Genomic DNA, 25,986 nt, shown 5'->3' with positions numbered 1-25,986 from the left:
TAGCTTTATCAAATTATTCATAATATTTTTTCTATGATTAAATACATATCAAAATTAAGGTGATTTTCTTATATTCGTGTGCTGTGAATACTGTGTAGTGTGTAGTTGTGTATTTCAAATTTCCATTACATTAAGATATCTTCATGCAGACGTATTCCTGTAAATACTACAAATTATCAAATATCAATGCACTTTATTATAATTTATAAATAGTTTAATACAATATCTACATAATTTCAAAAAAAATTAAATAATATCTTACAAGTTTATCCATACAACATTAGAAGTGGTTGGTTGTATTTGGCTTACTTCTGATTTTTAATTTAAAAAAAAAAAGCAATAATGACAACGCCTATACAATTTGATTCAAATACTATGAGAGGTAATACAATATTATGAAATTTAAAAATAATATTTATATTTTGTTGTTATAGAAACAAATAGAAATTAAGGATACATTTTTTTTAAATTCTATATGAGATATTGATTTTATAATTCTACATATTAACTCTATCTTGTTTGAACATATTCATATTTTAAAGTTTATGAAATCTTCAATTTTTGATCATAATATACTAAAATTGATTACAACTGAAATAAAAATTCATTAGAATTTAATACTTTTTAAATTGCCAACAAGTTAAATAGGCCTTTTAAAGTAGATAATATGTAGAAGATATCTTAAAGCCATATTATTTGTTAATTATTTTCCTAATTGAGATAATTGAGTTTTTAAAATTTTTAATTTTATGAGGTTAAACTGTACATACAGTCTAACACAGAGATTCTCAGCCTTTTTATATGTTATTTATTTATTTTATTTTTAAACGCCATACAGCTTTTACAATATATTACTTATGAATGAATATACATTATAACATATATATATATATATATATTTATATATAATACATTGAGTATCAATAAAATTAAAATTAATCCCAGTACCACTTACAAATTATATAAATTTCTACCCACCTCTTAAAAGTAGATGTATATATTGTTAATTATTAATAATAACTCTAATTTGTTTCTTCAAAATTTCATATAACTAATTGAGAATCACTGGTCTAGTATAAACATTCAAAAACTCGTTGGTATATAATGCATCCTAATATATTAATAAACAAACAAGAATTGTAATTTAATCTAATATAGACCTATATCCATAATTGTGTATATGTTTATATGTTTTTAAAACTTTTTCAATTATTTTTTAAAACATTTTAGTTATTTTGGCTGAGATTTTGGAATCTCTTACAACTTGTGAAAATGCATTGAATTTAGAAGATGCTAAAAGTAAGGCTGGCAATGATATGCTAAAAGTTATGCAGTATGTTTATCCAATAGTTGTTAGCACTCAGATGGATGTAATAAAAAAATATGGACTTCCTGAAGGACGAGAAGGTAATAAAAAATATAATATACCATTGATTTTGTAATTCGCTGTACAACACTAGGATATGCTAATCTAAAGTTAAATTTAATTGCTATTAAAAGTAAAAGTTCCTTAAGAAATTTTATGTGAGTAATTATTGACTATAGAAATAGTGGTTGAAGTGGATGGCATGTAAACTTTTTTAAATTTTATTCGACCATTTATTTTAATCAAAAAAAAATGCATTTGCTCTTAAAAAATTATAATTTAAAAATATGTGCAAAAAATAACAACTATAGTTAAAATATTTATTTTACATTCTAAGCAGAGTAGCAAATATATTATTTTTACAACGATGTTTTCTTTTGTCAAAAAAATCTTAAATTTTTAACTTTGAAGGTGGTTTTAAATAGCAAATTGGATTAGTTTGTACTTTAAAGTGGTCAAAATTAAAAATTCTCAGTATTTTCAAAATAATTGGAGGAAAGTAATTTAAAGAAAATGAGAATTTTTATGCAATCTCTTTGATAAAAGATTTTATTTTGTTATTGTAACTAATGATTTTCCATCATTTTTTAATAAAACTAGCATAGTTTTTATTGTAAGCGTAGACAAGGCTGAACATTAATGAGTTAATAAGTTAAAAGTTAAGTTAATTTTAATTTATTAACTTAACTAGTTACATTTGGATTTTTATTAACTTAACTTACTAAATTTATTTTTTAATTAGCGTGAAATTAACGATTTTTTTTCGTTATTTTTTAAGAATATGAATTCTTATCTAATATTGAACTATAAATGTCAATTGTAAATTTTATTGACCTTTTTTTTGTTTTCACTTTGTCACTAGATTTTTACTTTCAAAAAATTGGCCAACTCGTATCATTGAGTTTCCATCTCTACCTTATTAAAACAAATATTTTTTATATTTCTTTATAGGTATTTTTATACCTATTTATAAAAAATTATAATAATATAGAAATACAGTGTCCTCTCGATTATCCATTATCTTCCGCGGAATCATCTACATATGTATACAAAAAATATATATATCTTTACATTATACATAATTATCAGTTTAATTGGGTTGTGATAGCTAATTACTTGATAACAACATAAAATATAATATGCTTATTTAATACATATTAATACTTTTTGGTAATCGTTGATACGTTTAATTCATAATTTTAATTTTTTGGATAATCCACAGACTTATCTTATCCATGAATGCCCTACCACCCTATTCCACAAATAATCAGAAATACACTGTAGTTTAAAAATTTATATTATGTTACTTAATATACTTTTTAATTTAACTACCTCTAAACAATTGAGTTAATATTTTTTTTTATTTTTTGTTAATTTTAGAAACATTTTTTTGCAGGAACTTAGAAGTGTAACTATTTTTATTTTATATATATATACTGTAACTACTTTTAACTTGATTGTATACTTTAATTATAATGTTATAATAAATTTCATTGTCTTTTTAATAGCCATAAAACAAAATACACACACATACACATTGAGAATATACTTTAACTTATGCCATTACTTATTTTGAGCCACTTAAACTGAGTTTCAATAGATAAAATAATAACTAATAACAATTAATTAGATTGGAGTACAGGTTGATTTACAATAATCAAAATATTTATCTTATTCTTAACATGACTTTATATTTCATTTTCCATCTTTATCTTATCATTATATATCTTAAATTACTTATTTGTATATATTGAATTAAAATGTATTGTATTTATTTCTTTCTTTCAGGAATTATAAAATTTACCAGAAGTGTAGTTGCATTTGAAAAAGATGATAGAGTAGTAGCTGATCTTCATCGCCAGATACGATCATTTTATTTACCACCCGTCAATGTTTCAAGTGCTGTAACTTCACATGTGTAGATTTAATTATTTGATTTATGAGAAACACTATGTGAAAATTAAAATAATTTATTGAATGTTATAACTAATAAAAATTCCTAAAAACTTTTAATAATTTAATTTTTCTTCATTATTAATAACTTACATTTTTATTTAATTTATTTTATATTTTTTTACTAGGTTTAAGTTTATAAATTAAATATTTAAATTAACTAATAAAATAATAACCATTACAAATTATGTTTATTTTTTTTATGTCTTCTTCTGTCTTAGTTTTGTGCTAGTACATGCCAATAACAATATATATCCAGATGAAAGTCTGCAACATGTTTTTTGACATAATCCTCCCAGTGCAGTTTATGTATCCTAAGGGGTCTTTACCTTCTGGATTATTTTGTAAAACTATCTTTAATTATGATAATAATTATTAATTATAAATGTTAAATGTTTATTTTATAAAATATAAGTAATTAGTGAGCATAAAACTACATACATTTTTATTATTATTATTAATATAATTTTGTTGTAATTCAAAAACTAATAAACTTAAGAACTTGAAAAATGTAACTATATTACCTTAAATTTATTGTTCTACATTACACAATAAAATTTTAAAAATATTTAAACAAATGTTTGCTATTTATAAGTAGTTGTAGCACGTAGGAACTTAAAACTTTTTGACACTACATATTATTACATACTTAACACAATAAAACTCAAAATATTTAGTTTAATTTTAAGCTATTTATACCATGATCCTATTTATATCAGTTCTATGATACAACAATATATTGACTTAATAACAATTTTTTGAAACATCGAAGAACATTAATCCATATTTTTCGCAAAAATTAATTCAACCTATCGCATACTCTAGAATATGTGCTGAAAAAATCTAAAAACTATCTCCTCTCAAAATCATTATAATTTTTTATTTTTTATAAATCTTAATAAATTTAACACGTCTATTACTTGATAAGTATATCAAGATTATTCAATATACCGACTAATTTTGCTTAAGACTCAATAATACAATAATATTTATTGGCCAATAGGTAATTAATATAGTTTGATTAAATTTTAGTTTAAAAAGTGTTAAATATATTAAACAATAGTTAAAAATAGGAAATAAAATTATGATTTTCAAAAGATTTTTGAAAAATCTTCAATAATTTTTAATAAGCAAATAAAAAGCTACCATTGTTATAAAACTATTAAGTGATTGAAGAATAAAAATTGTAAGCATTAGCCTAATATTTATCATTTGCTTAGAATAATTTTTTGTATAGTTTGAATGATTATTTTACAACAAAAACGAATTGCACCATATCAACGTAGATTATAAATGGGTTGATACTTGATACTTAATAGGTATACTAAAGTCAAAAGTAATGATACGGGAAGTGAAGTATTGTCGTATTGAAATAATGCTCAAACAGTTCACCTTTATGCGGCGACTTAAAATCGGAAAAATATAGTAACTAGTACTTAAGACCTAACTTAACACTTACCTACGTAGTAGTACTAGTAACTACATAGTCTATATAGACATATCGTACCTATATTGATTTATTATTTATTATACAATTAACAGCTACATATAATATACATAAATATATAATATTATTAATATTCTAACGCATTTACACAGTTACATCTATAAGTAAAGGTATTATATAATATCGTACAAGTATTTGTCTACTATTTAATTTGAAAGGTGGCATATAGGCCATATGGTATAGTAATAACAATTTTTAGTTATGTCTTATTTATATCTATCTGTGTCACCATTTTGTACGTTACGTACGTATACGGCTATACATCATACAATTATTCAAAACATTAATTGAAACGGACATTTTCTGATGAAGGTCGTCGCATAGCGCGTGTCTGTCATAGTTTATACAGAGTGATAATTTAACTACAGTGAATTTCAGATAATACAAATTAAAAACTAATAAGTATACATTTAAAACACTCATTAACTTAAGAAATATTAACGTTTTTGGAAATATTTTTTTATACACCTAACTATAAAGTTTTGTTCGTATAATATCATTGTTGATACAAAATTGTATATTTTTATTTTTATCGTTATTATGTACTTATATTTTAAGTTAATGACGTTAATGTACTTTTTTGAATGACATTACGACAGTATACATTGTTAATTTTTAAAACTTTAGAAAATGTCGATGTTTAAAAAATCAAATTTCAAATAAGTATTTAGGTAATGTAAGATATATAATATATTAATATAAATATTTTAAGCTTATGCTGTAATTTGAGAAAATTAAAAAAATTGTTTAACATTCATATTATTATCATACAAGTATTACACATGCAATCGCAATGTAATATTATTATAAATTTACAATGTGTGCATGGTGACGAGTATAATCGTCAATTCAGCAGTATTCGTGTGTTTGCGATCCGATGATCGTATAATAGTGAATAGGTACCTACTTACTATTTATTATAATAATTATAGTTACTGGCATGCACAGTACATTGTTGCGTGTTAGGTGTTACAATAATACAATGTTATACCCAGTACATATGCTGTAGGTATATATTTAGTATTTATATAAATATACCTAAACCCAAGTCATAATTTATTGTTATTTAGGTATATAATATATCGTACAAAATATGTATTTTGTATATATGATAATATAATTATAGACATATGCCAGATTGCCATTGATGCGTATTTACTATTTATGCATCGCAGTCCGTTGATACAGTGAAATAGTAAATAATTCAATAACAATTAACGACTATATTACTATAATAAAGGTACATTATGTTAATATGTGCCTACGCGTGGTCGTGCGCCAATTAAAAAATAAACCATTCATATCAACGATAAAATTAACAGATAACGAAATAAGACTACCGTACACATGGTTTAAAAATTTAAAATTTAAAAATATATTTTAACCATAATAAAATCAATAATTTGCCTATATTTTTCTCCTTAAACCATGCAGTGTTTATACTATACATGAAAATATTGTCGAAAAGCTGAAAAACGCATTAGTTCTTGTTGTTTGTTCCGACTCTCGACCAACTGACCAAGCACATATTTAGGATCAATTTTCGGAGCGGAGGAGGTTAAAATATTTATAATATATGAATCAAAAAAACATTATTTTATTATTATTTTAATTTTAATGATAAAAAATGATTATACTATAAACATTTCTGGGGGAGGGTTAACGACCTATTGGTATTGGGTATTATTTTTGACACTATCATATAGTTAAATTATTATTATTTATTAGTTTATTATATAATAAATTACAAACACGGTGTTCTTGTAAATGTAAATTGTAATTATAATACTATATTAAAAAATGCATAGTATTTTTAACGGTTTTAACTAATTAAATTATTGGGAGTGGTTGTTTTAATACGTTGATGTGAAATTCAAATAATAAAAACACATTTTCTATTTTCCATTGACGATATATACCTAATGGCTAATTGTATCATAAAAAACAAACGACTAGAGTATTAGTTGTATATTTAATACAGTATGTACGGTTACAATACCTATGTATCAAAGTGCAAATATAAATAAACTCACATTACATATTATAATATTAGGTATATATTTATATTATTTTATTATTTTTATAATATTTGTATATAGGACAATTACGTATATACTATATAGATTATAGGTAGGTACATATGTCACATAGAAATTGAATACATTGAGATATACAGGCGCTAACTATATTCAGCATATATATATTGTATTAGATACTTTAAGTCTAATAGTATCAAACATAATACATAATAAATTAATAATATCCATCATCAACTAGGGAGGTTGGTAGGTACCTTCAAGTGTATTAAAATAATTAAATATCAAAAAATATTTGATGTAGTTTTACACTTATTAATTAAGGTGGAGTTTTTACATTAACATTTAATACCTTTGTTTATCATTATTCATGATTTATAAACAACATTATAATTTATATCACTAAACACGTTCATAAAGCTTAACAAAAATTAACATCAGCCATCAATATTTTATTTTAGACAAAAAGTAAGTCTAACTCAACTTGCAAACAGCTTTTTTAATGTTAGTTAATCTATTATTCTTCTTTTAGAATATAATAATTTAATTATAACATACAATAAGAATAATAAATATAGATCTATGTAAATGTAATTCACCATATTATAGTTAAATGTATATGTTTATGTATAGGAATTTTACCTACCTACTTACACAGCTATTCACTAAGTGTGGATATAACCTATACCTACCTAGTAACAGCGAAACTATTATTAAATACATGTTATAATGTATTGTTTCAGTATAACATATCCTTATGACCTTATATCTCTCTTTCATAGTTTGGTAATTAGTATAAGTACATCCATCAATAATACTTACGTATATTATTAAAATAACAATAATGTATTATTTCAGAAGAATAGAAAAAAATTATTTACTTTTCGTGATATTTTTTAGAGTGAGAATGGACGAACACTGACAGTATTCACTATTCAACAAACAATAAAAATAAAAATAAGTTTAAGTAGTGTTTACTGTTCGTTAAGTAGGTATACAAGTATTGAATACACAACTAGTATTTTATTCTATACGTAATATCGTAATACGGTTCGTTCTAAAATTCAATTTGTAGAGGTAGTACATAGTTTTTCTTTTTATTCCGCTCATTCTTGACAATATCAAAATATATTATTTGATTCCCCGAGTATAGCCGGAAATCCATAACCCTAGCTATTTAGCTGCATGATGTCTATCCATTGACCATTAGTGATCGGACAGTCTCATAGGATACAATCTTATTATAATAATCCGTTTAAAACACCTGTCACTATTTTATTGTACAGCATGGTTGTGTGAATTTTTAAAGTGTGTAACTTTAGTAGTTTAGTCATGTAAATTGTAAAGGCATACAGCAATAAATGAGTTTCTACTGTTTCGGGCGTCTTTATATAATATTAGGAATTAGCCATTAGGTACTCTTTGTTGTTATTATTGCGTTAATTTTTTTTTCCAGACAATACGTTTTTAAATTAAATTTAATATCGTGAAAATTGGGTAAAGTGAATTCCAGAAGTAAAGCTTTTGCAAAAATTTTATAACAATACCTTTTAATATTATTTTTTAATAGATAGATAGACATTAAAAGTGTATTAAAAATGCGATTAGTTTATTGACTATATAATATATTATTATGTAGTATATATATATATACCATTTCGACCGCATGTACATTTGCGATTTTTTAAATTTTGTTATATGTGTTATTTTATTTTGCGGATAATAATTTGCATAATTTTGTAGACTTATTTTTAATTTTTGCAGACAACCAGTTTTTTTAGCAAATCAAAAAAGGTAGGTACTGAATATTTTATATAAATATACATATTAAATTATTTATTTTTAGATGACAGTTATATACAGACCAATGGTAAATGCTAATGATAATAGCCAATAAGCCATGTCGCGATCATCTCTATCAAGTTATTATACGTTCAACTATCGATTATGTTTATATACATAGACTATTATATCATATTATATTTTATTCGGTTAAAAATGTAATATAGTGTACAAATGTCCACATAAATTATTCATAGATCAATTAAAAAGTTTCAAAGAAAAAATAATATAACATTTTTAATAAGCGTTTAGTTTGAATTTTGATGTAATACATCAAAATCTCAACAATTTTTACTGAAACCCAAAAAAGTAAAAAAAAAAAGTGATACAATAATATAATATTTAATAATAATTCAAATATCTAGTTAGTACTATGGGAGGTCAAATTTAAAAAATATTTTAACAAAATCGGAAAAATACTAACAAAAATCAGCATAGGCGCATAGGCGGACATTTAGTTGAATTTTTAGGGGGGGGGTTATAATCAATGTAAAGTGACCCCGCACCCACTTTCTATACACCAGTATAACATATTACATTCGATTTTTGGGGGGTCTATAAACATAGGCGTAACTAGGATCTAATAGTTACAGAGGCTAGAGTCCTAGAAAACTCCTAAAATTGAGACTAAAAAGTAAAACTTTATAGGGGGACTAAATACAAATACAGGGGGCTAAGCCCCCCTAGTTAAGCCAATGTCTATAAGCCCCACTAATTCCCCTCGATGTCCGCCTATGCATAGATGACTAAGTTAACCTATATAGTTAATGCTAATTAGCATTCAATTTGATAAATAGAAAAAATATTGCAATGTTAATATATCATAAACATCCAAGAACTATAGACTAATTTATATGCTTGCACTAGTTGCACTATGCATAAAGAGCAAAGACTTGTAAATTCCAAAGTATTGTTTGAGCAGTTTGAAGATTTATAGCCACGTATAAATATTTTAATATACTCGTAATATACCTAATAATTATATGTTATTAGTTATTATACCAATACGATATAATAGTTTTTACGGTTGGTTAAAAATTTATAATTACTTTTTATTTTTTAACTATTAATTACTTATATATTAATAATACAATAGATTATAAACAATATTAATATATTCAGTGGAATAACACAAATTAGAGGCCTCCACAAAATAAAATGTCCCGTTTTTTCGAGGAAAGACAAAAACATCCATCTTATTTCATTTGTTTTAATCTTTCAAAAATAAAAACAGATGTATAACTTATTTTTAATACAAATTTTGTTGTCTGGTGACAATTCAAAAAACAATTCCATCTATTTCATTTTTGTATTAATTTATTACAATTTAATATAGTGATATACCGTCATACTGATATTGTTATCCACATAGATATTAATTGTTTTAGGCTTTAAATTTAGAGTAGGACGACGGACGAGTAGGTAATAAAACGCTTTATCGTAAATATTTCCGTATACGCGGAGTAGATAATAAACAAGAATGTAATTTTATCAGAATACAATAAACAAGCCAAATATAAAATAGTGTCATTAAAAATCATAGCATAAATAAGAAAACAAATTAATCCTTTTTAAGTCAATCCCTTGATATTTTTTTATTATTTCTTGGAGTTTTTCCTTCAGATGATTGCGCAAAGGCCAAACATTTTCGTGCTCTTCACCTCTTACCACGGGTTCTGTGGAGTGCAGTTCTCAGTTATGCCACTGTTTATAATTATATTTATGCAGTAACCTGTAGGTTACTAGTAAAGCAATTACATTAGGTAAACAATAAACATATTTGTTTTTAAAACGACAAACGCGTAGCCCAACAATAATATATATATATAGGTATATTATAATAACCTAGTCTTTAAAACGACTATTTTTATTGTTGTAAATTTTATTATTTTTTGAGGGAGACAAATTATATCTCACTTTCAGTGGCCTTGGCATATATGATATATAATAATATAAAGGTTCGGAGCATCCGGACTCCGGAACTAAATATTGCGCGTTGGCTGGTCCCTCGCACACTCGTTCAGCAATTCAGCATCCATATATTATCATATCATAGCAGGCGGATAAGACGTAATCATTAAACTCTGAAGTATGACAAATGATTTTGGCGATCGACTTAATGACACGATGATAATCGTTATTCATTATAATAAATAATAGTCATAAACAGGGAGGGCTCGGGACTTGACGGATTTGCTTATTTTTATGGATTGACTTAAAATGTAGCAGCGTACTAATTGAAGTGTATGTCATGTTAAAACACGTTCATTTATGAAATTTGAAAGTGCTTTTTTAGCTTTTTTCAACAATTTTGTAAAAATATACTTATTTTCAGTTATTCTGATTATTTTTGTTATTTTGACCAGTTTTTCTACTTTTTAAAGTTTTTTCAGAAAATCTTTTTTTTTTGTTTAAATTGACGACGTCGTGGGGACCGCTTACGCATTATTTCCACGACGCAGAAAATCTATAAATAATAAGACAAAATGTCTCGAAAGTGAAGTTTGATTTTTTGTATAAGATAAAGATTTTTTTTTTTTTTTGATTTTTTAGTTAGAAAGTTTTCTTATGACTAAGTTTAAATTTATAATATGTAATAATTATTATTTATTCGTAATGACTGTAATAAATAACAATATATATATATATATATATATACCCAGTCAATAACAATAATATAATATATATCCGTGCTCTAGACTAACATTTGCACTACACAGGTATATTGAGGAGAAGTATGGCGCGTTTGCTGTTTTTTAATCATAGCAAAATTCGTATGGGCGCTAAACTAGATTATTTTTTTATGTCATAGTACAACGTACAACCATAAACTGAATTTGAACGTGATCGAATTCATTTTAACCACGGCCTACGAAATCAACAACAACAACAACAACAATAACAATACCTCATAATAACAAATAACAATATTGCACGCGCACCGTAATTATTTAACAAGTGCCGTACGTATATCACATAGACACATACCGACGGTGGAGGCGGCAACGCGGCGGCGGTTACTGTGTCAGTAGTAGGCGTTTGCCGGAACGCTTCTGGTTTCTTCCATGACCGCATCGTGGGCGTGCTGCACCGCGGTGTCGCAATGCCGTGTCGTTGCACCGGTGGCGGTTCGCGGGGCCGTCGAGAGGGCGTAAACCGTTTTTGGCTCGAGCGGTGATAGCGAGTCCGATAATTTTTTTTTTTTCCACAATCAGTCAACCCCGTCTCCCTCGCACACAACACTAAATGTTAAAGCGCTATCAGTCCCGTCGGTCGGTCCTCCTCGGCGTCGGACGAAACGACTGAATTCCGGTCCGGAGCTGCGTTTTTTCCAAAATCACTGCAGTCGTCCCGCTCGAGGCGTTACATCATTTTACGCGGATTACCGTTCAGCAATCACTGTAAGTGCGATCACGCACACTGACGACAACACGGAAACGGTCCCACGTTTTTGTCACTCCCGTTTCAATTTTGGAATGACCAGTGGTACACGGCGTTCATCATGACTGTTGACTTTTGTGATTATTTCTGGGTAAATATCTTTCTTATCGATTGTCTCCGTGTTTATTAGCAATAATTGTCCAATCTACCTATCCTTATCCCTCGTCACCTAGTGTTGGATTTCACGGTTCTCGACATGACTTAATCGTGTAATATACGTTGTAAACGCGCGCGCACACGCACACCCACACATTCATACTCAATCTAAATTGTTTCTTATAATATGTGGTTAACTCCAATCAATACTAATTATATTTTTGACCTCCCTACTGCGTTTGATTTTTTTATTTATTCTATTTGATTTTGCTATACCTACTTAAATGTTTTACCGAGCAATAATAATTTTTAGATTGATACTATACAGCGTCTTATTTCATCTTCGTGTTTGTACGTCATATATTATTTATTCCCTATGATCAAAACTTAGGTTTTATTGTAGTGTATGCATTTTAACCAACTAATAAAGAATCTATTGCCAGAATCAATTCATTAATATATAATGTAAATGTTAAAAGAGACATGGTATTTTCTTTAAAAAATATAGATCATGAGATAATTCTAATTATATTATTAGGTTTTTCTAGGACTCACTAGTTAGTATTTTTATTAAAAGGAAGTTAATAATGAGTCAAGTACTGGATTTTAACATTTAAAAATATATATGTTTAATTATATGATTTTTTTCGATCTATATAATAGATAATAAGATAGATAGATATACAGTGAAATTATAACAAACTGCACATCTTTTTATAAATTATAAGTATTAAAAAAAAAATTGATAAAATAAATTTACTAATTATTTACTGTTTATTTTAATTTACTCAAATATATAAACCTAACATTATACTATGTTATATATGTTTTTCATATCAATAACTTTGAAGCTCTCTACCCTTCATCAGTGATAGGTCTTTTTGACTAATAATTTTCCAATTTCTTCAATAATATATGTTTGGAATCTATGAATATTTAATTAATTTTAGTTTTTTATCATATAATATAAGAATAATACTTTTTAAATATGGTATATTGGTCAATTTGATTATTGCAAATTTGCAACTAATAGATTTTATTAGTGATGGGTCGAACTGTTCAAATCTCAAATCGAACGCTTGATGTTCGGTTCGGTTCGAAATTCGAACTCTGCATGAAAAAAATTCGAACTATCAAACATCTTTAACTGTTTGAAAATTGAACTTGAAAATATTTTTCAAGCCAGATTTTCTAGCCACAATAGTTCCAAATATTTGTACAATTCTTAAAAACTTATTTAAAAAAAATAAAAATTGATAATCATTATTTATAAATAATTAAACTATTAGCGATAGAAAGTTATAAGCTGTAATGGGCACTTTATATACCATTTATAATAATAATGATAAAAAGTATTAAGTTTGACTTAAAATGATTTTAGGTTCGGTTCAGTTCTGTTCGATTTAAAAAATCAGGGTTCAACCTATCACTAGATTTTATAAATCAAAATATATAAAATATATTAATAAAATGCAAAAAATTACATTTATGTATAAAAGTATATCATCATATAATAAAATCATTGTGATATCACTTAGTTGATTATAGATTTAAATTTATTATTTATCATAATTCAGTTAAGGATAGGAGTTTAGGATGCTAGCATAGTATTTGTTATTTCTCTTCAACCCACGCGCAACATAGCAAATTTTACGTTCACATAACTTACTATAACCATATTAATTTCTCAAATTGAGTGAAATGATCTATTATAGAATTTAAAGTTAAGAACATTATCTAGGGCATCTCATAAGCGTTTTATTATATTTTTTATTTTTAAGATGTATGAACAATTTACAAATTTAAAATACTAATAACTTGCTTTATAATAAAAATATAATAAAACGCTTATGAGATGCCCTAGATAATGTTCTTAACTATAAATTCTATAATAAGTTATTTTACTCTAATTTAAGAAATTAATATAGTTATAATAATTTTTGTGAACGTAAAATTTGCTATGTTGCACATGAGTTAGAGAGAGATAACAAATACTACGCTGGCATCCTCTTAAGAAAATCAAAGATACCTATTGCATAGTTTTTCAGGATTTCTCTGATGTTGGAGTAATTATCCAATATAATTTTATATTATTTTAACATTCATGAATCATGATAAAATTTTACTTTGTCTTTATTATAGAACATTTATTCTTATTTAATTTAAATTTATAGTTTGCCACTGTGGTTAAGAAGACTACAGTTGGTTGTGTTTTAAGGAGAAAAATATAGATAAATTAAAATTATATGATGATATTTTAATGTCTTATAAGCGTGTGTCAAGTAAATGAACATAAGTGTATGTAAGTGTATGTATTATAGTTATTAGTAGACCATCGATTAATGACTCATCATACATTTGCTATTATTTTAAAACAAATTAATATGAAGATTCTATTTCTTGACTGCAATTGTCTGACTTTGGTTGAAAATTTTTTTATTTTAATTTATTAACAAGCATAAGTATTAATTTCAAGTATTACTATTTAGTATAATATAAAAATATAATTTTTTCACTCATTAATGGTTTAGTCGAAAAATAAATGTTAAAAATTGTTTTGCTTAAAACATATTAACATTCTTATTTTAAGATGTTATATTTTAGTATGTACTTCTTGTATGAATAAAAAAAGTTCTTTGTAATTCATATTTTAAATGTTAGTGATAAATTCTTAAAATTATTTTTAAATTTAAGTTTGTTTAACATTTGTTTTGGATATCAATTTGGTACTTAACACTCATTAATAAATATAATTGTAGATTAGTTTCTTGATCTGTTAAATAAAATATACTAGGTCAGAGTACATAATCAGAGAATAAACTATAAATCTAAATCCATAAAATGAAAAGAGAAATTTAGACAGTTAAACTATGTATGCAAATTTTAATTTTCCAATTGTTGCAGGGTGAAAAAAATAATGGATTTGACATTTTGTACCATAATATGAAACATGGGTTGATTGCTAATAAGGATCTATCAGATTTTTTAAGAGAAAGGTAATTAATTTTTTTTATGTAAATATCTGAATAATATCTGAAAATATAGCATAATAATTACCTAAAGGCATATATTATACATAATGTTAATATTATTGTTATTAGGACTAACATTGAAGAAACATGTTCAAAATTACTTGCAAAGTTAGCTAAACAAACAAGTAGTAGTTCAAATACAGGAACATTCAATCCTTTATGGCAATTACTTCGTTTATCTATTGAGAAACTAACCACAATACATATGCAGATGGTACATAAAGTTTGTGAATTAGTAAAGGACGTTACTAAATACACCGATGAATTGCACAAAAAACATAAAACTGTAAGTATAAATTTTAACTTATGACTGAAATTGTTATTTCTTATAATTTTTTTTCATAATATAATAAATACTTAAGGTTAAAGAAGAACAAAGTGGAACCTTAGATGCAGTACAAGCCATTCAGTCAACCACATTGGCCTTACAAAAAGCTAAAGATATTTATTTACAAAAAGGTGGAGAATTAGATAAACTCAGAAAAGATAATGCCTCTGCCAAGGAAATTGAAAAAGCCGAAGTAAAATTAAAAAAAGCTCAAGATGATTACAAAGTATTAGTTGAAAAATATAGTAATGTAAAAGAAGAATTTGAAAAAAAAATGAATATAGCGTGCAAGGTTATACATTTTTATTTTTTTTAAATATAATAATTATTGTTTCTTATACCAATTTAATTAATTAAATTTTTTTTAATATAGCTTTTTCAAGAAGTTGAACAATCACATCTGAAACAAATGAAAGATTTTCTCAATATCTATACAGAGCTAATTGAAACTAATCATGAAGAAATCGGAAAGGTTAATTAAAATTATAATTTTAATTTAGAATACAAGTCAATTTGACTGTATAACTTTTGTAATCTATTAGTTAAATCAAATAAGTAACATATTTATAAATTAATGTTATATATTGTCATATCTAGGTACATGTTGAATTCAAAAAACAATGTTTAGAAATGACTGTGGACAAATTATTGGAGCAATTTGTTTTAACAAAATATACAGGATTAGAAAAACCAGGTAATTTATATTTTACACATTATTAGGATTAGGATGTTCATGACCTTAAAAACTCAAAAAATGTTTGAGCATATTTTAACATTAATTATCAAGGTGTGCCCTTAAAATAGTCAAGTATGACATAAAATGTTTTAAAAATTCTATTATTTATTATTAATTCAAAATAATATACTACCTATGTACTTTTAGTGGTTCTGGGTCAATCAACCGATAACTAAAATACTGACAATACTACATAACTACTAGAGACTACTGACTAGTTTCTGGAACATGATTATAATTTTTGTTGAACCTCAGCTTTTGTCTTCCATCTATTAAAATTGTTGAGACTTGCCCTTTATACATATTTATAAAGAATTTTTTTTCACAATTTAAATTAAAGAGATCATCTCTATTTTTATCATGCCCCAGGTTAGGTTAAAAATACGCTTTGACAGCTAATTTTTCTCGACCTTGTTATGATGGGACAATATTTCTCTATTTTACCCTTATTATATAAAATATGTACAGAGACTGAATGTATCTTCAATGGCTCAGTTAAATTTACAGTCAAAAAAAGATATGTTAAATGAGTGTTCGTTGTCCCTCTATAAAATGTTTTGATTAGATTAAAAACATAAAATGTATTTGGATAGTTTAGTCATTTTATAAACAGTTTATTTTTGAAATGTTATAATCTCCAATAATTTTGTTGTTAACCGGATTATTTTTAATATTTATCAAATATAAGTGCTAATTTTAAAAATTTTCAGCAATATTTACTTTTATAATATTTGGCTATCTAAACCACATTTAAATATTCATTTATAATATTAATTATGAGCAGATATTTTAAATAAAAATATAAAATAAAAGTTAAATGAAATGACTACAATACTACATATTATATTATTGTCAGTTGTCAGTTGTCCTATCAGTCAATTGTCTCTCGCTTTTCATAGATTATGAATATGAATTACATGTCTTATATTTATGTGTTTGCATGAGCCATGAATATGAAACTTATGTAGTATACCTTATATGCTAAATTCAATAATAAAATATTAAATGTATTTTTAAAATATTCTTTGAAATTTAAATTTTAAGAAAAATAGCATAATATTGTATAAAACTATGTATGGTAAATATAATTATAACTGCTTCAAAGTCAAACTTTTTGTATTCATAATTTTTGCTACAATAATTTATTATGCTCGAATAAAAGAAAAATAATAATAATAAAAAAAAAAAATAATTTAGTAATAAACATACTAACCTTACACATTATTCTTAGTAGATATATGTTTTTAATTGTATTTAACTTATAATAAATTGTATTTGTCTTTATAAGAAAACATCGAATTTGAAGAAGTTTGTCTGAATAGCACTACTAGTAGTTTGAATCAGGTTCCGGACTCGTCAAGCGATTCAAAATCAATTCAAGGAACCAATTCACCAGTCTTTACGAGTACACCACAAAATTCATGTGCAGCTAGTGTAGCGTCTGAAAAGCCTTCTTCGGCAAAACGTGAAGGTAATTGCCGTGTAAGGGACAAGAAAGATGCTACCAATTACCAGTCCTCCAGAGCAACATCCTTACTCAATATCTTCATCTCCAACTCCCATGGTATGTTCATTTAACAATAAATTTTTTTCAACCTCGCAATTGGCCTACCGGAACTGCTATTATAGTAGAATTTTTTTCTGCACCGTACCAGCAATCGGTAATATCAAACATCTTTTTAGTTGCTTTATACGATTATGTTTGTATACTAGTTTGTATTACTTGACCAATCCCCTTAATATATTAGTGTTCATTTTCTTCTGTCTTTTAAAATCAGTTTTTCATTTCATTACTCACAAACACTTGAAATTTAGTTGTATTAAAATTATTTTGATTTTGCCAACATAATTTTTATTCTACCTGTATTGATAATCAAAACAAACATTTATTTGAAACTGTACTTGCTTTTTTCACAAACATTTTTAATACAAATTTTATTACCAACCTATTTAAATGCAAAATTGTATTTAATAAATCAAAACGATCTCTCTGCTATGTTTAAATAACAAAAATTAAATGTAAATACTATTACCTATTATTTTTTTTCTCCTCTTGAGTTAGGTATAATTGAAGTTATTTATCTTAAACAAAAAATTATAAATGCTTGGTATTGAAAAAAATGAAAATGGTCTACTAAAATAAAATTGTTTTGATTCATTATACATTTATGGTATATTATTATTATTTTTTTTTAATATTGTAAAAGCATTGTGTAAAATAATTATTTAATGATTATATCTAAAAGGAAAACAAATGTATAGAAATAAAAAAAAATTAATACAACATTTCTAAATTTGATTTTTGGTGCCTTATTATCATATTACATTTCTGCTATATTGAAGTATTCTATACAATATATCTTATGTTGTTGTATAACTAATGTATATTCATTTACAAATTAATAATGAAATTATCACACATTCATTTTGTCATTGCTCTATATTATTTGTTATCTATAAACTGATAGTATTTTGTAGTAATTTGTATTTGTAATAATTGTTAATTTGATTTCATAAACTACATTTATCGGTTTTTAAATATATTTTTGGAAAGAAAAACATTTACAATTTCTTAGTGATATTTCTTCATTTTATTATTTAAATTAGGTTAGGTTAGCTTAACCTAACCTAACCTAACCTTTATTTTTATTATTTTCATTAATCGTTTATAATAATTATTTTATACATTTTTATTCATATTAAATAACTGTTATGACACATTACAAAATATTAAGTACAATATTTATACTGTTCAAAATGTACTTATCGTTGATCATTATTCATTATTGTCCTGCCAAATTATGTATAATGCATGCATATTATTTATGTAAATTAATTATAAGCTTTTGTGTTGTTATTTAAGTAAAAGCTGTGTTACAGGTGCTTTTTCAAAATCAAACAGAACTGTGAGTTTAAGTGCTGATCACACAGCTTATTCACTTCCTCAGAATTCTATTCGTGGATCAAAATGTAATTTGTGTTTATTATTATTGATCCTTAGGTGTAAAGTTTCTTGCATGTTTACATATTTTTGTAGCATTTTCCTTTAGATCAATGAAGTATGCTCCCTTCTTAAGCGCTATATTCAGATTTATTTGAGTTCTTATTCTTGATATATACTGTTTAAGCAAATATATGAATGAAGTAAGTTTCAGATAAATTAAATTTGATAGTAAATAACTAAATAATTGAAATAATAATTTAGGTATATAATATTTTTTTAATTTTGTTTAAAATATTCAATGGGAATACAAAAGTATGTTGTTGACAAATACATTAGTATTTAGTTGTTATTCTGAAACATATTTTATACTTATACTGTTTATTTATCATAATATTTCTTTGAAGCAAATTATCTATGTGTAATACAATTTTATAATGATTAAATGCAATTCTACACTTATGTATTTATTGTTTCTACAAATAACATTTTTGAATACTAATACATTTTTCTATCTGAAATAGCATTTAGATTTAAACCATTAATTTTTTTTATATTCTGAACTAAATTAATTAATTTAAAATACAATATGTTTTTTATTTTATTAGAAATTATATTATGCGTTTATTATTGCGTTTAATCATTAAGTAATCGAATTCATTAATCAAAAATTAGTCACTTTTATATTAAGGAGAATGGTCAAAATAGTATACAAATTTTTTCTGTCGTTAAAGTATTTTAGGAATATATTTTTATGCATCAGTTATATTTAATATAAATCATTAAAAAATTTTTTCACATAATCTTCAATAAAACTTTAACTTTGGAATGATGTTATTAAAACAAAACATTAATTATTTAGTTTAATTAGTACTTAAATTATATTATTTGTTTTTAAAGTTATCAATAAATACACTAATTCATATTATTTTTTAAACATATTTTTGGACTATTTTTGCGAGTTAAGGCTCATATATAAATCATTACAGTTAACATGCTTTAATACTAAAAATTATATCTTTTTTATTAACATATCTTTATATTTAGCATGCTGTCATACAAGTACACAACCTTCAAGTTAACTAATTTCAAGGTGGCCAAATATATTATAAGGGCGGCTATAAGTATATTTTTTATTTCATATTAACTATAGAACATTCCAAAATGAATTTCTTTTTATCCTTTATACATCCTTTGAAATGGCTTTTATTGTTGCATTTGTTATAAATTATTACATATATTATTTATTTAATTTTTAATACAATTTTATTTTATTGTAGTTGCATGTATGTTTTTCACAGTTATTTTATCATTAGTATTATTTATTGAGATGATACTTTAGTGCCAAATACAAAGAGAATGTTTAGTATTTTTAAATATTAAATTTGTTTTTACTTAACCGTTATTATACTTTTATACTATCATCTCTTTGTATTATTTTCTCAATGGTTTGTATTTGCCGAGTAATTTGGTAAAAGAAATAAATATATGTTCAGGGTTTTTAAGAAGTAGAAGAGACAAACGTAAAGAAAAGAAAACAAAAAAGAAAAAGGATTCTGGTAGTGAAACAATTGGCAAAGAAGATAAATCTGACAAGTAAATAAAAACTTTTTTATCAGATAAATTGTATAGTAAATTAAATTATGGTTTAATTTTCAGTGAAGAAAAAGAAGAAGAGTCGAAGAATTGTGCTCCAGAAATAGATGATGAAGGATATTGTATTCAGCCATCCGGACAATGGACTGTTGACAAAGAAGAGACATTTGATTCTTCTTCAGATTCAGGTTCCTAGTTTTTACTTTTAATTCAAAACTATGCATACTTATTATAAATAATAATTGTACAGATGAAGAAAGAGATAAAAGACTACATGTTGAGATAAAACCATTAAGCAATGGGGCAGGTCCAATCAGTGCAAGTGTTGATGAATTAAGAGCCACTGTTGAAAACATATCGTTATTACCTTTAGGAACACATACTTTAAAGGTAACTAAAAAAAAAAAAAATGTATCAAATCTTACTTTAAATTATAATTTTTAGAATCGGCGAGGATCAGTTAATGATGATGGTACCATGAAACGTTCTAAATCTGTTTCTCAACAATTGAATTCTGCGTAAGCAATATTTAAATAATACATTTATTATTTGTTATATATATTATAATAGTACAATTATTATTTACATTTTAGGAAAATAAGTAATGATCTGATAGGACTAAATTTGTTTCAACCCAGCGAGTCCACTCCAAACCCAGTTCAGCAGAGTAATTCATTGAATAGTCCTACATTATCTTTAACTAATAAATCCATTTCTCCGCCAAATGTTTTTCCTGTGGTTTCAAGATATGCTGCAGGTAATACAATTTATACAATTCTATAGTAAAAAGGTAATATAATAATAATAATATAAATGTTTATAGACCTAGGTGATTTGTTTTTTGATGTTGGAGATGCTCAACAGTCTACTCCAAAACAGGGGCCTCCATCAACCACTCCTCCAGTGTGTTCTATTTCTATTCCTCGTCCTCCTTCAAGACGTGAGGTAATCAGAATTATTTAAATAATAATATGATGGATACTAGATATTTTACCAAGATTTATTTTTAAACCTTCAAACAACACAAATGAATAATGTGTCACATCCAATTCCCAGAACAGAATTACATTTTTTTTTTTCTCAGCGCGTAAAGTAAATACATAATTTAAAAATTTTATCATCATAAATACAATCATTTTATAATGTTAGCTTTAATATTGGGGTCAATTTAACTTAATATCAAGAATATTATTTAGGGCATCACAAAGGCTTTTATTGATTTTTTAAATTTTAAGAGAGTTATAGTTATTTAAAATATGAAAACTTTAGAATGATCTTAACTCACTTTAAAATAAAAATATCTATAAAATCCTATGTGATGTCTTAGATAATAATATTACCATCAATAATATACAGTCTCGATCAAGTATTGAATATCACAATTGAAAGTTGTTTTTAATTTTAAAAATGTAATACCTATGTACAGTTTGTTTTTGTTATTTGGATATACAAAATGATGAAACAAGTTCTGTGTTGTAAATTTCTGTATACATTTTGTAAAAATGTGTGTGTAATTATAAGTGTGAAAATGCAGTTTTTGTGAACTGGAATTTTCAAGTTTTATGAAATGGATATGAGATATATATTGTACAAAAATTATTTATTTTTAACCAGTTAAAATAAATTTTTTGTTATTGAATATAGAACAATGGACCTCGTAATCAACTTAGTCCAATAAGTATTGGTAGAACAGACAGTGTGTCAAGCCTTGATTATCGATCTTCCGGAGTTTTAGGACCATCCAGAGGACCATCACCATTAACAATTGGATTATGTGATTCTATTCCACTGGCAGTTGCGTTTCATGAAATAATCCATGCATATTTCAAAGGATCAAATGAATCAAGGTGTTATTTTAAAATATTTTAAAAATATTTATTATTAAAACAAAAATTATGATGTTTAGTGTAAAAATTAGATTGAATAAATAAAAAAATCTTTTAGCACTTTAACATTGTGATATAATTGATATTTTTGTTAAGTAAAGCGAGAATATTTGGTACTCAATACTGCTAATTATTTACTTATTAAGAAAATTTGTATAGAGATATCGAATTGTGAGATTAATATTTAATATATTAATAAATATTTTAAGTTTAGTATAAAAATAATCTCTCCAAGTAAATTTTTAAAGATCTGAGTCCAATAGTTTTGATTTACTTAGTATAATACAATATATAATCACAATTTTATAATGATATATAATTTTTTTCATAGAATATTGTGAAGGAATTTTATTGTGATATCATTAATTTAAATTTTATATTTTTTTTTTTCATTTTTCCAAGTATATTCTTTATTGAAACTGGTTTGTTATAAACCACTTATATTAATGTAAATAGTTATAGAACAACTACAGAATTGACCAACTTTCGAGTAAATGATAGCACCATCAATATTGTGGCACCCCTCACTTTATGGCCCGAGCATATTGAGGATACAGAATAGTTTATATTTACTGTCATATTGTTCATTTTTATATTTTTTTCCCCATAAAAATAGTCACATTTTGCTTGATAACTCATAATTCTATTTATATTTTCACTATTAAGAGAACATTATACTCGCATGTGTTGTCTTTGTCTTGCTAACGTACATCATAGCAAATTTGCGTTCAGTAGAACACATTTTGTTATTAGCTTTAATATTGAAGCCAATTTACTTATTGTTAAACCTAAAGGTAAAATTAATATCATCTAGGAAATTTTATATATTTTTATTGATATATCATTTTAAAGTGAGTTAAAGCTATGTAGAATATTACAACTTAAAAATGTTCATAACTCACTTTAAAATGATAATATCAATAGAAGTATATGATATGTTCTAGATAATATTCTTAGTTTTAAGTTTGATAATAGATAAAATGATTCTAATATTAAAGTTAACAACATAAAATGTGTTCTGCCGAACAACAATTTGCTATGATGTATGTTAATAAGACAGAGACAACATATGCGGGTATAACGTCCTTTAAACAAAATGTTTACAAAAGTATAATTTGCATAATATTTCTAATATTTTGTAAAATATTAAAAATAAATAAGTTTAATGGTTGGTTAGTTAATGAACAAAACAACATCATTTACACAGTTTAAATTGGCAAACTATGCTTCCAGATGTGTTATAGTCAAATTTCTATCTTTATTTTTATATAGCTCATATCAAAATTATTTTTAGATAAATCAGCATCATAATAAAATATAAACAAATTAATTATTACAGTTATGTCAGTCAGATTATTATTAAAATGTTATTTCAGATGTCAAGTAAAAATGTTTGGAGATATGATGGTATCATTCCCTGCGGGTATTGCAAATATTTTAGCAAATAATCCTAATCCAGCAAAATTATCATTTCGTTTGAAGAACACTGCTCGGGTAGAAAATATTCTTCCAAACAAACAATTAGTTATAACGTAAGAAAATAATATAACAATAAATACCAAAAATAAAATTTATTTTCAATGTTTTTTTTTGTTATTTCAGTGATAGTCCATTTACATCTACTGAGTCAACTGTTTATGAGTTCAATATGCCTGCTCTAACTTCATTATTACGCAAACAATTTGAGCAAAATCCTTCTGCATCTTATTTTAATGTTGATATCCTTAAATATCAAGTTAGTGTTATTAGTATCATGATTAATTAAACATTTTATAATTTTATATTTTACTTAATAGGTAAAATTACACAATACTGCAGCCGCTTCATGTCCGTTCCAATTAGTTTCATTTTACAAATGCAGTAATACTTATACAGATCTTAAGATTGGTTACAAGTTTAATAGTCACTCCATGAGTGTTCCTTCCCCTTTGCTGAATGTTACTGTTTCTGCTAATTTAAATTCAGCCATACGTAATATGCAGTCCAAACCAACTGCACAATGGTAATTTTGATTTACTTCAATTTTGGGAATAAATATTTTTTTAAATTGTTTTAAACATATTTATAGGGCACCAGATACCAAAACAGTAAGCTGGAGGTTTGCAGAACTTGCTCAATATTCTGAAAGTCAAGGTTCTGGTTCACTAAAAGCAAGATTTGAGGTTGATAGCTTATGCCCTATATCAACAATAGTAACTCAGTTTAACTGTGAGGGTACTACATTGTCTGGAGTAGAATTTGAACTAGCGAGCAGTGGTTATAGAGTATCGTTGATCAAAAGACGTTTTGTTGCTGGTAAATTTTTAATATCAATTATTCTACTTAGCTAAAAAAATAATCTTAATTAACTTTTTAGTATTATAAACTGGTATTAATTAAAGTATTTATTTGTATAGATATTGGTTAAAAATTCTTTTTAATTTATTATTTTTATTTTGCAACTGAGATCCATTTTAGACTTAGATAAGTTAAACTCAGGTTATTTTTATATATAATATAACAATTAGTTTTATTTCATTTATTTTCTAATAACTAAAAGTTTTCACTAATTTTTTACATATAAAATAATCATGTCCTGTTAAATAAGAATATATTTGACTAATTTATAATTATTAATTTTTTCAGGTAAATATATATGTGATGGTGAACCAGATCCCAAAAGTTCTACTCAACATTCCACTGTGTCATCAGATTGTTAATTATCAGTTACTTTATTATTTGTTTTTATTTATATTTTTTATATTATTTAAACTCGAGTATTATAATCTCAACATATATTTTTTGTTGACAATGTTTTTCTTTGATTTATCAGAACACATCTTTTATTTTCATAAAATAATTAACACTATACAAATTAACTTCACCTTTAAATTATTTTATCATATTCTTTTAATTCAAAATTATAAGTACTGTTAGTAATTATTTTGCTATTAAATAAAACTGTCTGATAGTAATTTTACAGTAGTATATACCAGTTTCAAATTACATTTTTTTTTTTTTAAATGAACGTTATAAGAAAAATGATTTTAAATATTAATGTTTGTGTATTATATAAAACTATATTTTAATTCCATTTTAATATACATTTCTAACTGACTCGGAGACCGTTAATTACTCAGCTTTAGTCAATTAAAACATATCCTTAAAGTAATAATAAATAAGACATAGTTGAATTAAAAACAAATTGTTTTTAAGTTAATACATATATAAACGTTAAAATCCTGCT

At 25.0% G+C, this 25,986-nt stretch overlaps 2 protein-coding genes across 5 annotated transcripts; both read left to right on the top strand.

Annotated features, from left to right (window-relative positions):
- The first annotated feature begins 95 nt into the window (after positions 1-95).
- Positions 96-3,402, top strand: LOC113556310 (protein C10). Its single transcript, XM_026961171.1, has 3 exons — positions 96-382; positions 1,231-1,407; positions 3,155-3,402. Exons 1-3 carry the CDS (start codon positions 343-345, stop codon positions 3,286-3,288), a joined length of 351 nt encoding a protein of 116 aa, XP_026816972.1. The 5' UTR covers positions 96-342; the 3' UTR covers positions 3,289-3,402.
- Positions 3,403-11,902: 8,500 nt separating this feature from the next.
- On the top strand, positions 11,903-25,986 carry LOC113555550 (F-BAR domain only protein 2). Of its 4 annotated transcripts, none has more exons than XM_026959967.1 (20): positions 11,903-12,236; positions 15,146-15,237; positions 15,343-15,559; positions 15,636-15,893; positions 15,975-16,073; positions 16,199-16,295; positions 17,626-17,901; positions 19,218-19,307; positions 20,775-20,874; positions 20,938-21,062; positions 21,125-21,264; positions 21,319-21,392; positions 21,468-21,631; positions 21,698-21,819; positions 22,519-22,721; positions 24,137-24,292; positions 24,363-24,495; positions 24,557-24,762; positions 24,829-25,055; positions 25,386-25,986. In XM_026959967.1, the coding sequence occupies exons 1-20, from the start codon at positions 12,207-12,209 to the stop codon at positions 25,457-25,459; spliced, it is 2,883 nt and encodes a 960-aa protein (XP_026815768.1). In that variant the 5' UTR covers positions 11,903-12,206; the 3' UTR covers positions 25,460-25,986. The 4 variants fall into 4 exon arrangements, with proteins under 4 accessions (XP_026815768.1, XP_026815770.1, XP_026815769.1 ...); XM_026959969.1 differs by having other exon boundaries at positions 11,904-12,236; positions 17,626-17,808; XM_026959968.1 differs by lacking the exon at positions 19,218-19,307 and having other exon boundaries at positions 11,904-12,236.

Source organism: Rhopalosiphum maidis, chromosome 3, assembly GCF_003676215.2.
Source record: "Rhopalosiphum maidis isolate BTI-1 chromosome 3, ASM367621v3, whole genome shotgun sequence".
Classification (NCBI taxonomy): domain Eukaryota; kingdom Metazoa; phylum Arthropoda; class Insecta; order Hemiptera; family Aphididae; genus Rhopalosiphum; species Rhopalosiphum maidis.
Note: the sequence above shows the minus strand (reverse complement) of the source record. Positions and strands in the feature narration are given on the sequence as shown.